Source organism: Prosopis cineraria, unplaced genomic scaffold (assembly GCF_029017545.1).
Source record: "Prosopis cineraria cultivar Desert tree isolate PC_DT_omini unplaced genomic scaffold, ASM2901754v1 PC3, whole genome shotgun sequence".
Taxonomy (NCBI): Eukaryota; Viridiplantae; Streptophyta; class Magnoliopsida; order Fabales; family Fabaceae; genus Prosopis; species Prosopis cineraria.
The window spans coordinates 6,784,786-6,801,933 of record NW_026555334.1 but is presented as its reverse complement, the minus strand read 5'-3'; the positions used below and the strand labels follow the sequence as shown (position 1 = coordinate 6,801,933).

The window sequence follows — 17,148 nt, the reverse complement described above, 5'->3', positions numbered from 1 at the left end:
TTTGTGGGATTATGAGAAGCTAGAGTGAGTCTTATTATATTGAGAGTTGTGAGGTGGTGTGCATGTATCTCTTTCAAGTACGGTCCCAACACTCTTTCACGTCACTTCAGAGTCCAGACTGTTTTGTATGTATTGATTGTGCATGCGAGGGAAATTAATTTCACAACTATCTTTTTACCCCCAAGAAAATCAGTTTCCCCCCCCCCCCAATTGCCTGGTTATTATCTTCTTCAACTCTCTCTCTCACTCCGCACAATGATATGGAAAACTGTGGAAAGAAAGACTCGTGAATGTGGAGTGATATGGTATAAGAGATATGTAGCAGAATTCAGTAGCACTCTATGAGTGTGACAGTATGTTAATATAACTTCATTAATATGCTCAATTACGATATAACATGACATGAATCATTACATTTTCATTATATTTTTTTAATACACTAGCATTTCCCCTAGCTTATATAGTACATCCAGGGATTTCATATATCATTTTAAAAAACATCCAACACTTGGATCAATAAACCAGTTTAACTAGAGATCTTAAGTTCAAGCTAGTCTTAAATATGCAACATTGATTAATTCTCAGTGAAAGATCTTCCTCAAATGGTACCCTCAATTGCTGATTAGATTGGCCCATGTTAAGTATTAGTGTTAATATAACAGTGCCGCTCCATGATTTTACTTTTTTAATATGCATGGGACACTGTTCTTTACTTTCTCTTGTTCTTGCATATCCTGCTCCAGTATCGTGCTCATCACTTGATAAATATCTAGATGGTCCAGATTTATAGCTTTTATTTTTTATTTTTATTATAAAAAAAATATGAAATTTTAATAAATCTAGTTTATCATCAATTTGAATAATATAGATTTGACCTGAATAGTCTAATTTAATATTAATTTTTTTAAATTTTATAAATTAACTATTCAAATGTGCTTTGGATAGATTGGATCCTGAGTACATTCGGATAATTAATTTATAAAATTTAAAAAAATTAATATTAAATTGAATTATCAGTTGAATTTATATTATCCAGATTGAATAAGATAAATTTATTAAAATTTTATTTTTTATTTTAATAAATATAAAATAAAAACTGAAAAGTCTAGACCGTCTAGATTTTTTCAAATTGCTTATCAGGTGATGAGCACCAAAACCCAATCGCTATTGCATCTCTCACTAGACCCAATTTTTTTTTGTTTTTGTTTTTGTACAGCACCCTGTATTTTGTCTGCCTCAGGCGTCCAGCAAAAGAAACTTAACAGGAAAGGAATCAAAAACTAATTTGGATCGAGTGAGGATATAACTTTTTTAAGTGATCGAAACCTCTATCACTGATTAACATTACTATATATTCTCCGAGCTCAAACACGAGACTTTTGTTGATCAAGATGTCTGAATCCTTGATCTATTATATATTATATTCCACGCTGCTTTTAGACTCTTAAGTTAGCTCTAGCTAGGTGGCCTCTCTGGATGTATTGTTGTCATTTCCACACTTTAATCTTGTTAATTACTTTTTTTTTAAATAAATTCCACAAGTTTTGGGTTAATACTTAAACAAAGTAATCTCTTGATTGCATAATTTATATGTCATATATACAAAACAACATGCAAATCTAACTAACCTTTTCACCTAACATGAATTCAGCTGGTCCTCTCTTCATTTGAATTGATGTAACTATTTGGGGTTTTTATATACATATATATGTATATATATATGCATAATAAATTTTGTTGTACGGAAAAATATATAGATAAGATATTTTGGGAACTGGTGAAGATATGTAGAGAAATATCTGATATATATGAAAAAAAACAAGACAGATATCAGTCAATTCAGAAGGAGTCAATAGAAATTGATGATGAGCATATGATCTCCCCCGGCCTTCCCCACATATAGGTGGGATAATAAAATCCACATAATGTAATGCGTATGCATGGGGACAAAACTTGAGAAATGGTCATAAATATATAGAATATTAAAGGAACCTGATTAATTATATTTAATTTGTTTGAATAAAAAATGAATAAGGCCCAAAATACAGGCTCAATAAGAGAAGAGTAGGCCCAAAAATGCAATAAGGGCCTGGCTCCAAAAACCTGTATCATGTGATAAAATTCAAGAATACATTGATGTTATGTTTGAATGCTTGTGGATTAAATTTGAATTTAAATTTGAGTCAAATTCATTGTTTGAATAATTAAAAATGTGTAACTTCAATTTGAATTTGACCCAAATCGAAATTCAAATCCTATTTCAATCCCTTTGTAATTTTAAATCCTTTCTAAACCCCCTATCATTTCAAATTTTAATGGAATCTTTTCTCTTCCTTTGCGTTCGTTCGTCAACTTTGCTACCTTTTCAAGATTGGATTGCCAACATCGACAAGAACCAGACTGCAGGCGATGACTGGAACCTGATCGCTAATGTTAAATGTGACTAGACAGTCTGTGACTAGGATTGAATGGCAAGCTTAAACAAAGACTAAACGGCCTTCTTTGATCAAGACTACACAATATAGGTGGACTGCAATAGGACAGCTAGTGCCATTCACTGGTGACGACAAGGACCAAATTGCCAGTAATGATTAGGATCAGGCAGCTAGTATTGATTAAGACTGAATGATCGATGTTGACTAGGACTAGATCGCTAACATTGACTGGGACCGGATAGCATACTTCGTCTAGGATTGGACAGTCGGCATTGATCAGGATCGAGCCGTTACTACTACTGACATTCCAAACCCAATTAGTACTGGTAGTTTGGTTTTGGTGAAAGTTAGCAATTCGGTCCTTATTAGCATTAGAAGTCGGGTCTTGGTTGTAGTCAGTGGTCCTGTTCTAGGTGACATTAACAATCCGATCCCAGTCAGTATTAGTGGTCTAGTTGAGACAAGACCACCAATGTTTAAGTTGTCGTTAAATTCAAATGTAGAATTTAAAATTTAAAATTTTACTTAAGATTCAAACAAATGATTTTAAAATTATAATTTAAAATTTTTATATCATCTAAATAAAGGATTTAAAATTTATGAATTTTAAATATACAATTTTAAATATAAGATTTCAAATATGAGATTTCAAATTAAAATTTTCAACATAAATCTACACATCCAAATGTAACCTAAAATTATTTTGAATCTCAAACACATCTTTCACACTTAGACAACCGCAGCAACCAGTTTTGGCACACTTAAATATTTGGTGGGCTAAAAGACTTCTTGGGCTAAGAAAATTATTTTTTCTCTATTTTTATATTAATTTTCAAAATTTTAAATTCTAACACTTGCATGGTTTGGTATTTAGAAGTGTTTTTAAAGATACCCTTAGCACACCCAAAAAAAGGAATTTTTTTCTTATATTTTTTATTAGTATTTTCAATCTCTATAGTTTTATCAAGATTAGGTGATATTTGTTTCTCATGTCACTAACGATATTAAATTATAAGGACTATAAAGAGTGAAAACAAATTACAGAGATTAAAAACAAAACTCGATAAAACTATAAGGATCAATGATTATATTTTTTTTCATAATTTAGTAAAGTATCTTTTCACTCTTATAATCCTAACAACATTAGTTTTAAATAATTTTTTTAATATTAATCATTATTTAAAAAAATTAAATTTAATATGTTAACATTTAAAATATTTTGTTAATATTTAAAAGTTCAATGTAAGAATTTTATTGTTGATGAAACTAACAGTATTATAATTAAGGGATTAAACAAAATACTTTATAAAATTAAGGAATCAAAATAAAACCTCATATAAAGTTAGGACTAAAAGTATGTACACTTGAACTCTAAATATTTGTCATTTTACTGTACTTAGTTATTAATAGACTTTGTAATATTGTGATACAAGAATTAAGTGTAATTCTCATCAAAATTTTAACCTACCCCATCACTACTACTTTCTAGCTCTTATATATTACCATTACATTACACCGATTAAGGCATAAAAAGTTGTTGATGGGCACGAAATTGGCTAAGATTTTAGGCCATGTTTAGTATGCAATAACCATGCAAATGGAATTAGAAATAGAAATGAGATTTTAATGGGAACAAGTTTGGTGCATTTGAATTGTGATTTTAAGGAATCCAAATTCAGGGAAATTTCCTTGAATTGGATTCCGTTATAATGAAGATGGAATTAGTTGAATTCTTGAGAATTAATTTCTTCAAACTACTATGCCTTTCATTATATCTTTGCTTTATTTTTATACTTGTTTCATTCCTCGTTGATTGTCGAACGTCAATAATGGAGCCTTGAAGCACCCAACTCTAGTGATGACGTTGAAGTTAGCTTGAAGGGACAACCATACTAGAATGGAGGTGATCACCAAGAACGATGATGATGACCTTGCGTTACTCCTTCTTCCTCCACAGCCTCCATTGATGGCCTACCTACAATTAACCTAATGGTACCAGGGTTGGCTACAACTTCACTAAGGTAGGAGAGGTTGCGGGCTCGATTTCTGGAAAAGTTTTAAAAGACCTCTTTAGTGGGATGAGGAATAATTCATGTACTATCATAGGAAAAGTAGCATGTGGGCCCGTGAGGGGACACATACCAGCACCACATTTGCTAGCATAAGGGGTTGAGGGTCGTGCTATTACATAAATTAAACTATGGGAGTGAGATAACTAGCATAATTGTAATACCTCTATTAATTAAACACATAACTAGCATAAAAATTAACCTTAAGGTAAAGATTCCATGATAATTTCAACTAATTAAATCAATAATAAAAGATATTATGGAAAGAAAAAGATCAACCTTAGATATATAAAAACTCAAAAAGGCTAACTAAAAAAATCCCGTAGAGATGGGATCCCATAAATCATTAATTTTAAAATTGAGTTTAAAAGGTCATTTAGCCATTATAAATTGGAGTAAAAAGTGTTCAGGAAGTATGAAAAATAATTAAAGTTGAAAACAAGTAAAAATGAGATAAAAAGGGTCATTTTTGCTTAATAGGGGTACTTAGCTATGGCATAGAACATTAAGCCGCGGCCAACACTTCCAGTGAAGCTTTTGGTTGTGGCCAATTCTCTCTTAGCTACAGCCAAATGGTTTGGGAAAGTCTTTTGGCTGCAGCTGAAAATTTATTGGTCACGGCTAAAAATATAGCAACAACTGTCATAACAACTCCCCAATCATGAACTTTCGACATGCATAACTTTTGACTCAGATCTTTGATTGAGGTGATTCAAGTGCTCACATGTCAAAAATTTTCTAATCTAGCTAATGGTTTTAGTTTCATGTCAATCTGACATTAGATAAAGAATTTGAATAACCAGAACCATAATTTCACATTTTTACCTTTAAACTATCAACCAAATGTTCAAATCTCAAACTATAAGCCATTAGCCTACACAAGAGCTTGAACCATACTTAATAAGTTTTAATGTACTTGTTTAAATAGTCACAATCATCAAACAACTTTTAATACAAGAGTTGACCACCCAACCACCATAAAGCACATAATAAGAGGGTGAAAATGCAATTATTTGCATTCAAGTTAAATAATCACTCAAAACATGTTAAACTCATCTAACTTGTCAAGATATACTTGTTCAAACTATTTTAGCATACTACTATGATCAGATTAGGGGTTTGGACCCTTCTATGGCTAAGAAAGTCCAAAAATGACTAAATTCAATGTTTAAGACAATAAATGCAAGTAAACTTCAAACAAATATAAGTCAATATGAAAGGCGCCTAGTTGGTAAATATTGTATCAAATTATACATAAAAGATAAACTAGAGACATTACAATTGATTACTCAATCTCTAGCTTTATAGGCCTCCCCTTTATTCTTAGCTTGATTCTTGCTTATAAATATTAAACTATGGGAGTGAGATAAACATCTCAATAACCAAAAAACTTAATTAAAGCATATTAAAGTGGGGCACATATAAACAAATAGGAAATTTATATCACACATGTCAATCACATATTAATCACATTATAACACAAGATAGTATGTCGTATGATCAATGCAACCACCTTATATCCCTCCTTATATCTTCTAATTGAACTTATGGGCTAACAACTCGTATAGGTTTAGTTCGTGTAATTGGATTAGCCTCGCTCTTCAATTATGAAGGGTCACCCGACCAAAGGCTCTTGTACTTACTCTTGGACTATGGGTTCCTTACTCAAATTTTAGGGTGTCACAAGTGCCCGACCCATACCATCCAATCCAGGATCAGTGATATTGAGCATCGGCCTTACCCATCATGATCAAACTTAATGGAGGCCATACCACGTGAATTTACCATTCTAATCTTCTACTATTTCAGGGTGAACTTCCACCCATCATTATCATGCAAGCTCATTCAACATATGCAAATATATATTCATGCATATCTTAATAGCTTAACACATTCATAAACAAAACATGCAAGTTATCACATAGTCATAAAACATTTTTATCACTATTAGGCTTGTTTATCACATAACATTAACGCAAAGTCATTATATTAACAATCATGTCCATATTATCCACCTTAAACCAATGATAACACAGCATAACTTATAGTTACAGACACTATGATATATAATAATTAAAATTCTCGGTTATCTCAACTCTTGGTTGACCAACCAAAAGTACTCATGAATATTAAATGAAATCTCTAATAAGCTCAATAGCACCAACAATAGTCAATCTACAATTAAATACACCAATAGTCATTAATGACTAATTATCTTAATTAACTCTAATCAAAGCCTACATCTAAAAATCATATTGTAGTCATCTACCATAACCAAATCCCTTTTTAGATTCCATTAGTTCACTTAGACTCTCATTAGTCTAATCAACACCACTAATAACTCATAATCTTCCTATCTCAACAAATTAGCTCTAGTGTTTACTCCAAACCCTACCTTGAAATCCTAAAACATCAATAGCATCATAACTCAAAAGTTAGACATTTAAATAAACTCTCATTAATCCCATTGAAGTTAGAATTTTAGGCAAACTCATAACTTATTTTTGGATTCCCAAAGAACTACCCAAAAACCATGGTGAAAATGCACAAGAGAGGAAGAGGAGAGGTTATAAGTATTTACCCAAGTGATTAAAAGTTCCAAGTAGACTCAATTAGATATCCACAGCAAACCTTAGCAGAGCTCTTTTCGTTCACCTTCGAACTCCTACTCAAAACTTTAATTTTTTTGACATGAAAAGCGAGTTTAGTAGCTTAAAAATCAACTCTTGGCTGCGGCCAATAAATCTTTTGCTGCAGCCAAAGATTGAAATTTTAGATTTCAAATATTGTCCATCTAATTGAGCCTAAATATGGCTCAATACCACTTAAGGTCTAATTCTAAGCCCTAATTAGGATTCGATAAACGCATTAGCCTTTCGGACATTATCTTTTAATCTAAGTTAACTCTTAATTGTCTAATTTGTCCTTAATTGACCCATTAAACTTAAATTAAATTTTCTAGGATGTTACATTTTTCGTGTAGCATTTTCACCCCTTAAGTAATTAATTTAGAGCATCCACTACCTTAACGTTAACTCACCACATGTGGACTGTTATAATTGCTAAGTTGGACTACATCTTGACTGAAAATACTAAGTTGAACTAAATTTCCCTCTATCTGCAACCTTCTCTCTCCTCTCTCTTTCCCCCTACCTACTTTCTCCAACGTCATGCATGCATGCATCGCTTATGCATCTTATAACTGAAGGTGGTTTTCAGTCTTATGTGGTCGATAGAGTAGCGGTGAAAGAGGAAGAGCTACTACATGAAGGTGACAACTATGAATAGAGAGGGAGATGAAGGAGACGATTAAGGATTAACAGCACTGATGTCTCTGTTCTTCCTTGTTTTTGTTCTTAAAAACAGAGGCTGATCAATGGTCATATTGTTTACTTTGAAAGGCATCATCTATAGGATAATTAACAAGATCATGATCGACACTGGAAAGGCATCAACATGAATGGTGTGGATTGGCTTTTGTTGCTAATGGAGAGCATAATGGGTTGTTATAACCTTCAAACATCAGTGGGTGTCACCATCGTCACTGCAAATGCTAGCACACAACTCGTCTTCCTCATTATCTTCACTTTAAACATCCACAACACATCTATCCTAAGTCATCATGATCACTCTATGGTTGGGGAAGAATGTTAAAAGAGCTTGAATAGGTGGTCTTAGAAATTTAAAAAATCACTATAGGTGTTTTGGTTAGCAAAATCATTGTGGGAGGCCAAGGAAGAAGTAAATCATCGCTGGCAATGGAGAGGATGAGCTTCAAGATTGACGGCTATGAAGAGAGAGGAAGATAAAGATGTCGAGCTTCAAGGATGGCAATTGTGAACATAACAAAGGCAATGGCTTTGAGATAAATGATGATGGTAGAGGTTGTGAAGCTTTAAGCTTCATTGGAAGTGGGTGAGCAATGATAAGGAGAAGAGCAAGTATGTGACAAGGGTGTCAAATCAAGCTTCCAATATTAGAGGGAGATGATAATACTGAAGACTGAGGCAGTAGTAGAAGAATCATCATCAAAGGGAGATGATAACAAGTCACATAAAATAAGGCCCACAAGAAAATTTTAATGAAGTTAGTGTGGATTTGACGTCAGTGTAACATGTACAATGAATTAATTACATTAGGGGAAAAAATGCTACGCGAAAAACATTATGATACTAGGTGCTCCTCAGAGAAAGCATCTGAGGCAAAAATGCACTTTTAGCCAAAAACAATTATTACTATTTTTTTTAAATAAATAGCTTTATTGAGGAAATGATTAGAACATAATATCAAATTACAAATTGCTCTATACAATTTTTTTCATCACTAAAATTCAACAACTAAATATTAGTGACTACTTTATTTTAGAAAATGACTAGTTTTCTTGTGAAAGTGATTAAAATAAAATAACAAATTACAAGTTCTAATGATCTTTTATTTTTTTAGAAGGGTAAAAAGGTTTTTTCATATTAAAACTAATTGACATATAAAAAAATAATTGTCATATTTTGCTTTACTTAATTTTTATTTACATATTTCGGGTATAATTTTCTTTCATTCCCCTTATATTTTCGTATACGTAGATGGGATAATTATTTATTAATTTTAAGGGAAATTTAGCATAGGTCTAAAATTAATTATTCAATAACATTATTTGTAAACCTCGATCAACTTGTAAACTAGTGAATTGGTTACCTAGCTGGTTTGGTTAATTAAAAAAATCAATCACCTATAATTTCGCTTTAACCTAATCAAAGTCGGCCAACCCAATAAGTTAATGAGTTGACTCAGGTAAGATTTTGTTATTTTTACTTTTTTTTTTATTTTTTTTCCTTTCTTCTTTTAACTATTGAACCCCAATCAAATATAAATTTCTTGATCAATAATTTTAATGCTATTATATTTTATTATTGTCAAAAATTTATAATTATTATTTTTATAAGGCATACATAAAATTTTATAAATAAATTTTTCATTTACTTAAGAATTAATAATTTTTATTTAAATATTATAGTTTTTTATGTGAATATGTTTTTTATATTTAATTAAACTATATTATTTTAATCGTGGTGGATATTATTCTAGTTAATTAAACAACTCACCTCTAAACTACTAGCTTAACCGATTCAATCACTTGTTCGGTTCTCAGTAGCAAACTCACCAACCATAACCCCAACCAAACCCCATCTCGTGAGTAGCGGATTCACTTCCCCCGACGAGCAACAAGCATTCTACACTGCGTTGGACGCCGTCCACTGTCGTCAGCCCTGCGTGGTTGTTCTCGGTCCGGTGACATCGATTTGTTCAATCTGGCTTTGAATTTAGATTTGAATTTGTCCCCGGCGTCATCTGTTCCCGGCGTGGTTGTTCTTGCTTTGCTTTAAATTCATTTTAAGTTGGCTTTGAATCTGTTGTGTAATCATTTGAATGTTGACGCTTTTGAATTTGGGAATATTTACAGATTGAGTTTATTTATTTATGTATTTTTGGATTCTAGTTTTTGCTTGAATGCTGTGTAATTCGATATTATACTTATCCCCTGTTCATTTTGATTACTAGCGACTTGTATGATTTTGATTGTGTTCTTTTGCAATGTTGGATTTGTTGTGTATTGGCATTCTGCTTATTAATCTTTTTATATTATCATCAATTCAGAAAATTCTCAAGGTATTTGTGATGTATGATTTTGGAAATGATTTGGCTCGAGTTGTGTAGAAGTATCTGTAACAAAAATTAAAAGGGTATTGTATCAACTATGCTTATCTCAAAGATTTCTGCCCCCACTGAGTGTAATATAGGTCCTCCTATATTGATGGCATCACTTTATATACAGCCTAACCTGTATGTGTGTGTTCAAACGCAGTAGAATAGCATATAACGGTATTGTACAAAATCATTACATATTTGGTATGCTTGCGCCTTGCTGTAGATTGGTGAATTAATGAACTATGGTTAGGTTCAGCATTTGGTCTTATTATGTGCAAAAATTGTGTTCATCTTTTGGGTCAAATTGTACAAAATAAAAGAAAAGGTTACAATAGTCCTAAACCCGAGCTCAGTTTGGATTGGTTTGGATTGATTTGGTCTTATCCTTGGTTTTTCCAGGCATGACCAGGAACCCAAGCTCCATTTGGGCTGGGCATTGGGTTGATAGTCAATCTAGCACAGCCCAGTTTGTGTTCACCCTCATACATTTATAAAAGTAAAAATATAAACTGCTCCAAGTTTTTCTCTATGAAATATATTACCAAAGGACTATTTTGCCCCAAGAAAATGAAGGATTTTTATCAGGGTTGTATTAAAATTGCTGTCTGAAATGTTGAATCATTTCTCATAAATTTGGAACTCTAATCCCAAATCAAAGCTGCAATCCTGCAACTATACAGCTGCATGAAGACATTGTCCCCATTTTTCTGGTCGATTTTGAATTTTCTTCATTTTTTTTTTGGGCAAAACAAGTAGTGCTAGTGCTCACAGAGTGTCATGCAGTAATTTCAGGTAAGGTATGATTTCGACACTTAGCTGAAAGCCTGAAATAGTAGTTTGCCTATTATGTTTTCCTTCGATGTTTGGTTGTTGAGAAATCTTGGTGAAACAACCAGAGTGGCTTACAATCCTAGAAATGAAGACCCTTCATTTGTTATGATACTAAAGCATACCCTCACTCTCTAGCTATATAGGGCCCTGACATTTTCTTTGTTTCAGGTATAATCAGGTATCACAATGCCTGATGTTCAGTCCCTTGCTAGTGATTTCTTGAATCAACTTAAGAAACGGTATATTTTTCTTCACTATCACTGATAGAGTTGAATGAGAAAAGATTTAGATACAATCTTGTGGGACTGAGAACTCATTTCTGTATTGTATTATGTGGTGTAGTAAAATTGAAGGCTCTCAGGCCACAGCAAAGCAGACAGCAGAAGTGCTTCGGTCTGTGATTTCTCAACAGCGGGTGCCTCACACAAATCAGGCTGGAGCTCTGATTGATGCAGTAAGAGCTGTGGGGGAGCAGCTCATTGCTGCAAATCCTGTTGGTATGCTAAAAAATAGTTTCCTTCGAAAGTTTGCATGCTTTGTTCATGTCTTGACCACAATTTTTATTCCAGATTAGCATGCATTGGGTATTTTTTCCACCTGATTGCTTGTGTAAGTTGAATCATGTCTTCTAGATGCTTTTTTAGATCATCATATTGTGTATGTGCGGTGTATGTGAATCTTTTGTAATGTGCATAAATTGTCTTTGTTTTTTTTTTTGGATTGCCTCAAGGGTGGTAATAGATGGTCACCATCCTTGGCATCTTCTGTTAATTGACTCCAGCTACGTAGTGAACATGTGGTTGGTCCTTATTTGGTTTTTACTAATTTACATGTATGTTCTAGAGAGTATATTACTCATTATCTATTGATTGAGGATAGTTGGGCTTATGCATTCCCTAAACTTTTTGGTAGTGGAGCCATCTTGGCCTAAATCATGTATCATAAGTCCTACATCAGGAAACCTCATAAGTTGAGTAGAATTTATAAGTATGAGGAGTTCTCCCACCAATAGGCTAGTTTTTTGGGATGGGTTCTCTCTTTGGACTCGTACTCATAATGCTACTCCTTTTATTAAGAGACCGGTGTCACAGAAAAGGCTACCCATGGAGTGTTCTCACTGGTAGAAAACCAAGTGAAGTACTGTGGAGTGGAGCTATTGAGGACGTCGGCTTTCAAAGGGGCTAGCATTGTCATGAGTCTCACATTGGGAAGCCTCACAAGTTGAGTGGGGTTTATAAGTATGAGGGGCTGTCCCACCAATAGGCAGGTCTTTAGGGATGGATTCTCTCTTTAGACTTATGCTTGTAACACCATGGATTCCCAAGCCAGTGTTCCCCAAAGCCCACTGCTACCAGCAAGCTTTTATTATTAATTTTGCATATTTATATCTTGTTTTCCTATCATTAGATGGTATGTTTGTAATTGCAGAGCTAGCTGTGGGTAATATTGTAAGGCGAGTTTTGCACATTATAAGGGAGGAACATCTTTCCCTTGCAACGGATGCTATTGCTGGTTTGGGAATATCAGCAGAAAGCGATGATGAAGATGATGTGGATCGAGATGATCATCCTGTTCTATCTGCAGCTGCTGTTGCCGCTGCTGCAAGAAGCACTTTGCGTCCACCATCATTGCAAACTCTTCTAGAGGATGTGCCTAATTCAGCTGCCATTCCACACGCATCTTCTTCAGGGGGTGAATCTGAAGGAAAAAGTAGATGTGAGATGACATGAGACTATGAGAATGTTATATCCTCATTTAGTTATTGAGTCTATCATGATATAAGAATGCCATAACTTGGATCCATGCTACTAGATGATTTATTTGCCTGTAAAAGTCACTGGCACTGATGTGATTAAACATTGAGTCCATGCTGTCATGTGTCATTTTATGATAATTGCCTGTGTCTTCTATTTAAGTTTAGTAATTGTTTTTTAATTCTCTTGCAGCAGCTGACAAAGGTTCCCGAGGTCGGAAGCTGAAACACGATGTCATTGAAGCTGTCAATGATCTTATTCAAGATATTGCCACTTGCCATGAACAAATAGCGGAGCAGGCTGTAGAACACATACATCACAAGTACTTCTTCCCCTAAATGCTCTAAGAGGATGTTAATATTTTTAGATTTCCCTGCTATTCTCTAAGTCCATGTTGGTTGAAAACATGTTAGTAGGAGCAATATTTGCTTCCATCAAGCTTTAATTAGCTGGTGAAAAATACATTGAATGTTTTCTAGATAATCTAGGGTCTTAAGTTATAGATTGAATGTGTTAGTGTCATATATATTAGAATTAAAATGAAGGAAATTTCTGAGTTAATGCATTCTATTATAAAATTCTTTTCTTGTACTAATATATGTTAAATAAGGGAAGCGAATGGCAACTTCAACTGATTCAATCTTAAGTTTTCGATCTGTAAATGATACTTAAGATCCAAAAGCATATCAATTAGTAAACAAAAGTTTAAATTAACATAGGTGGTTATTGATATACAGATAGAGTGAAATTATTTAACTTCCCTTACCTCTTAATTATGAATATTAAAAAATTATTTATTTTTATTTTTATTCATTCAAGTAATTTATTTAAAATGAATTAAAAAAATTGACTTGCTGTTATGTCATGGCAAGCTGTTACTTTTCCTCATTTCTTACACAGCTGATTGCATGCTTTTCAGTGAGGTAATACTAACGCTAGGGAGTTCAAGAACAGTGCTGGAGTTTCTTTGTGCTGCAAAGGAGAAGAAGAGATCATTTCGGGTCTTTGTTGCTGAGGGTGCCCCAAGGTTGGTAGCAGTTGCTAACTAACATTTGCTAGGATTATGCCACCTGCTTTTTTAGCAATAGGGATTTATATGTAGTATTTATAAGATTAAATAGTGCTGAATGTATGGGCAATCAGATACAAGGGGCATCTCCTTGCAAAAGATTTGGCAGCAAGAGGCTTACAAACCACAGTAATAACTGATTCTGCAGTTTTTGCCATGATATCCCGAGTAAACATGGTACTTGTAAATTCTTGTTCTATGTCTGGAGTAGAATCTTTTACATTAAATTTAAACTGATTTTGAATTTAACATTATGTAGGTTATAGTTGGAGCTCATGCTGTCATGGCTAATGGAGGAGTTATTGCCCCTGTTGGGTTGAATATGGTTGCACTTGCAGCTCAAAGGCATGCTGTTCCTTTTGTTGTACTTGCTGGGAGTCACAAGGTGAATTGTTAGAATATTATATCCATCTTTGCATCTTGTTACATTAAAGCAAATAAAGTCCTAATGACTTTTCACTTTTGATGTCTTTTCATATTTCTTGTCTTTCTCTGTTTAATATTTGAAATAGGAGACCACTTGACTGCCATACCAGTATAAGGGACGTATGTGAATAATTGTTTGTACAAGGACTTGAACTGGGATAGTAGTTTTATATTTTTAATTCCTGTCCATTTTTAGCTGAAAACCAAGATCCATTCAATGGTTGGATTTTTTATTTTTATTTTTTTGCCCTTAATAGTTGGATTTACTTTTATGCTTTCTTAATTTAAATTTTGCTAATGCCTCCTAGTTCTTTCCAGAGTATGAGAGGTTTGCATAATTCTTTGACTGATGTTTCTGTAGAAAAAAGCTCTTTGATCACTGTCTCTGCAAGTTATTTGATTGAATAATTGTCAATACTGATAAATTGGGAATATCAAAACAAGCAAAGAAACTAGATGATCACCAAATAATTATATTGTCAAATGTTGTATTTCATATTTTCTTTCTTCCATCTCTAGCCTCATGCTGAGTTATGGAATTGTGTACTTTTCATGCACTGATCATAAAATCTAATACTAAGAAACTTTATGATCACTTTAAGAATGCTCTTTTATCTGCCTCCTCTTATGAAGCTTGAAATGGTTTGAAGTAAAACGTTTAATATAAGTGGGTTGTAATGGTGATACTTCAATTTGGCTAAACCATATCTAACATGTTTTCTGTTGGAAACATTTCAATTTCTAGCTTTCAGGCATGCTTATTCTGTTGACAGGAGAAGTGGGGTTACTGTCTTAAATTTAAAATGCTCATGCTAAAGTATATGGCCCAACTGGTTAATATGATTGCTGGACACTAGCACGTTTACAAATAGACTAGTATAACAGCTTCTTGTTTTGATATTAATGTTATGGAAAAATATTAGTTGATATTTGCTGCTATTCTGACACCACTTGGTTTACATAGTCTTTGCTGGGTGGGTTACATTCAATTAATGGAGTACTGCATTTCCTCATTTGGTGTCTCTGGCTATTAGGGGTTCTGGCCATGTTCCATCACACTCTGGTCATAATCTAGACTTGCAAGATGGCTTAATGCACAGTATGTGACTGATCTGGAAGACAACCAGTAAATAACTGATGATTTGGGAGTCTGTATCAGAAAACTTTTGACCTTGATATTTGGAATTGAATAAGTAATAACGTTTCGTATGTTGAGAATGGTAAAGCTGCCTCCTAGTCATTGATTCAGTTAGGATGTTGCTTCTTGATACAATGCTATTACAATTGCTTCGATGAATCCCTGGGTTTCTGTATATTAATAGTAGGCAGTCTATAATGCCATAGTCTGGTTATATAACTGGGTTGTGATTTGCTTCATGATTATGGTGATTAAAAACTGCTCTCTTTTTGACAGTTGTGCCCTTTGTATCCTCATGATCCTGAGGTCTCGCTGAATGAGCTGAGGTCTCCTTCTGAGCTGCTTGACTTTGGGGAATTTTCAGATTGTATGGATTCGCCAAGTGGTGCGGGTTCTCTTCATGTTGTTAATCCAACATTTGATTATGTGGATCCAAAGCTTGTTAGTCTCTTCATTACTGACACGTAAGTTGAGCTGGGTTTCAGTAAAGAATCTTTTTGGCTTTCCCCTATCATTAGCTCTTGCAAACTATTATACTCAGTTTCCTTGTGCATTTTCTCGTATGGAAATTACTTTTTCAGAGGTGGCCACAACCCATCATACATGTACCGGCTCATAGCTGATTATTACTCTGCTGATGATTTGGTGGTGAAAGGAGGAACTATTGCTGGGAGTTGAGTTTTTACCCTTAATTTGGTAACTAATTAATATAGGTCTGCAGCTGTTAATCAATCTTGAGGGGTGATTGTACTGAAGAAGCATTAGCACACATTTTTTAAAACTGGGAATTTTTTAGAGTTGCTGTTTTGCTAAGATCAGAAGAAGAATGTAATCCTATATAGGGCTTTTTGGAAAGCGCCAAGACATTTAACTCATTAGTAATGTATAGGAACTGGCCTTTCTCTTGGACGGTGGTGGTTGATAACTAGTTCTACTCAATAGAATTTTAACCAAGGATGTAACTTCTGTTATTATGAGTCAATATTCACATGGCTTTTGACAATCAAGCCATAAAATTATGTTTTCTGGTAATCTCTGTTACGAGTCATTATTCATATGCCTCCCCGCTCCCAATTTTTGAACCCCCAAAATTCTGGGAAAGAGTTATAGATAAGTCTTATACAATACATTTAAATACCATAAGGTCTATTGACAACTTGGCAAATCCTTTGCTTAGTGTGTTCTCTCTCTCTCTCTCTCTCGGTTTTTTTTTTTTTTTGTTTGAAATTTAGGGAGGTAGGTACTATTGGCCTGAGATTATAAGTGATAATTGAACCCATGGCCTGTCACTGATAGGGGAACTTGCATGCTATTAGGCTGCAAAGCCATTGGTATTTTCTTTTGCCAAGTTGTCAATAGACATTGTAATATTTAAATGTATTATGTGAGACCTCAAACTAATTCTCTTAAATACTTATGTGATAAATGTGGTTTAATTGGAACATCCCATTGACATCTCTCAGGGAATTATTTACCTTTTCATGCTTGATTACCAGCGAATGATTAGTCATGGGCTTGAGAGAAGTTAGAGATAAGTTGTGTGAAAAGAGAATAAAGCTTGTGATACTGTGAGGATTGGATTATCGAGGACTATTATAATGGACAATATCCAGTGAGACAATGGAATTCCATAGTGCTGACACTACTTGAGCCTGTCCTATTAGTCCCTGTCGATGAAATGTAACTCTTTTCTCTGTCGGCCTAATCCTATGATGGATAATGG

General features: G+C 33.8%; 1 protein-coding gene across 4 annotated transcripts; it reads left to right on the top strand.

The window, feature by feature from the left end:
• The first annotated feature begins 9,631 nt into the window (after positions 1-9,631).
• LOC129307442 (uncharacterized) lies at positions 9,632-16,457 on the top strand. Of its 4 annotated transcripts, none has more exons than XM_054948405.1 (10): positions 9,632-9,785; positions 11,207-11,277; positions 11,381-11,535; positions 12,467-12,754; positions 12,988-13,114; positions 13,712-13,819; positions 13,936-14,038; positions 14,121-14,246; positions 15,702-15,889; positions 16,007-16,457. In XM_054948405.1, exons 2-10 carry the CDS (start codon positions 11,225-11,227, stop codon positions 16,101-16,103), a joined length of 1,245 nt encoding a protein of 414 aa, XP_054804380.1. In that variant the 5' UTR covers positions 9,632-9,785; positions 11,207-11,224; the 3' UTR covers positions 16,104-16,457. The 4 variants fall into 4 exon arrangements, with proteins under 4 accessions (XP_054804380.1, XP_054804377.1, XP_054804378.1 ...); XM_054948402.1 differs by having other exon boundaries at positions 12,985-13,114; XM_054948403.1 differs by having other exon boundaries at positions 9,645-9,864; positions 12,985-13,114.
• The last annotated feature ends 691 nt before the right edge of the window (positions 16,458-17,148 follow it).

Bases quoted from the DNA above. Each gene is read 5' to 3' on its own strand.
- LOC129307442 (XM_054948402.1), top strand. From the start codon at position 11,225: ATGCCTGATGTTCAGTCCCTTGCTAGTGATTTCTTGAATCAACTTAAG. The intron at 13,820-13,935 runs GTTGGTAGCAGT...ATGGGCAATCAG, and splicing joins GTTGCTGAGGGTGCCCCAAG to ATACAAGGGGCATCTCCTTG. The intron at 15,890-16,006 runs GTAAGTTGAGCT...TTACTTTTTCAG, and splicing joins AGTCTCTTCATTACTGACAC to AGGTGGCCACAACCCATCAT.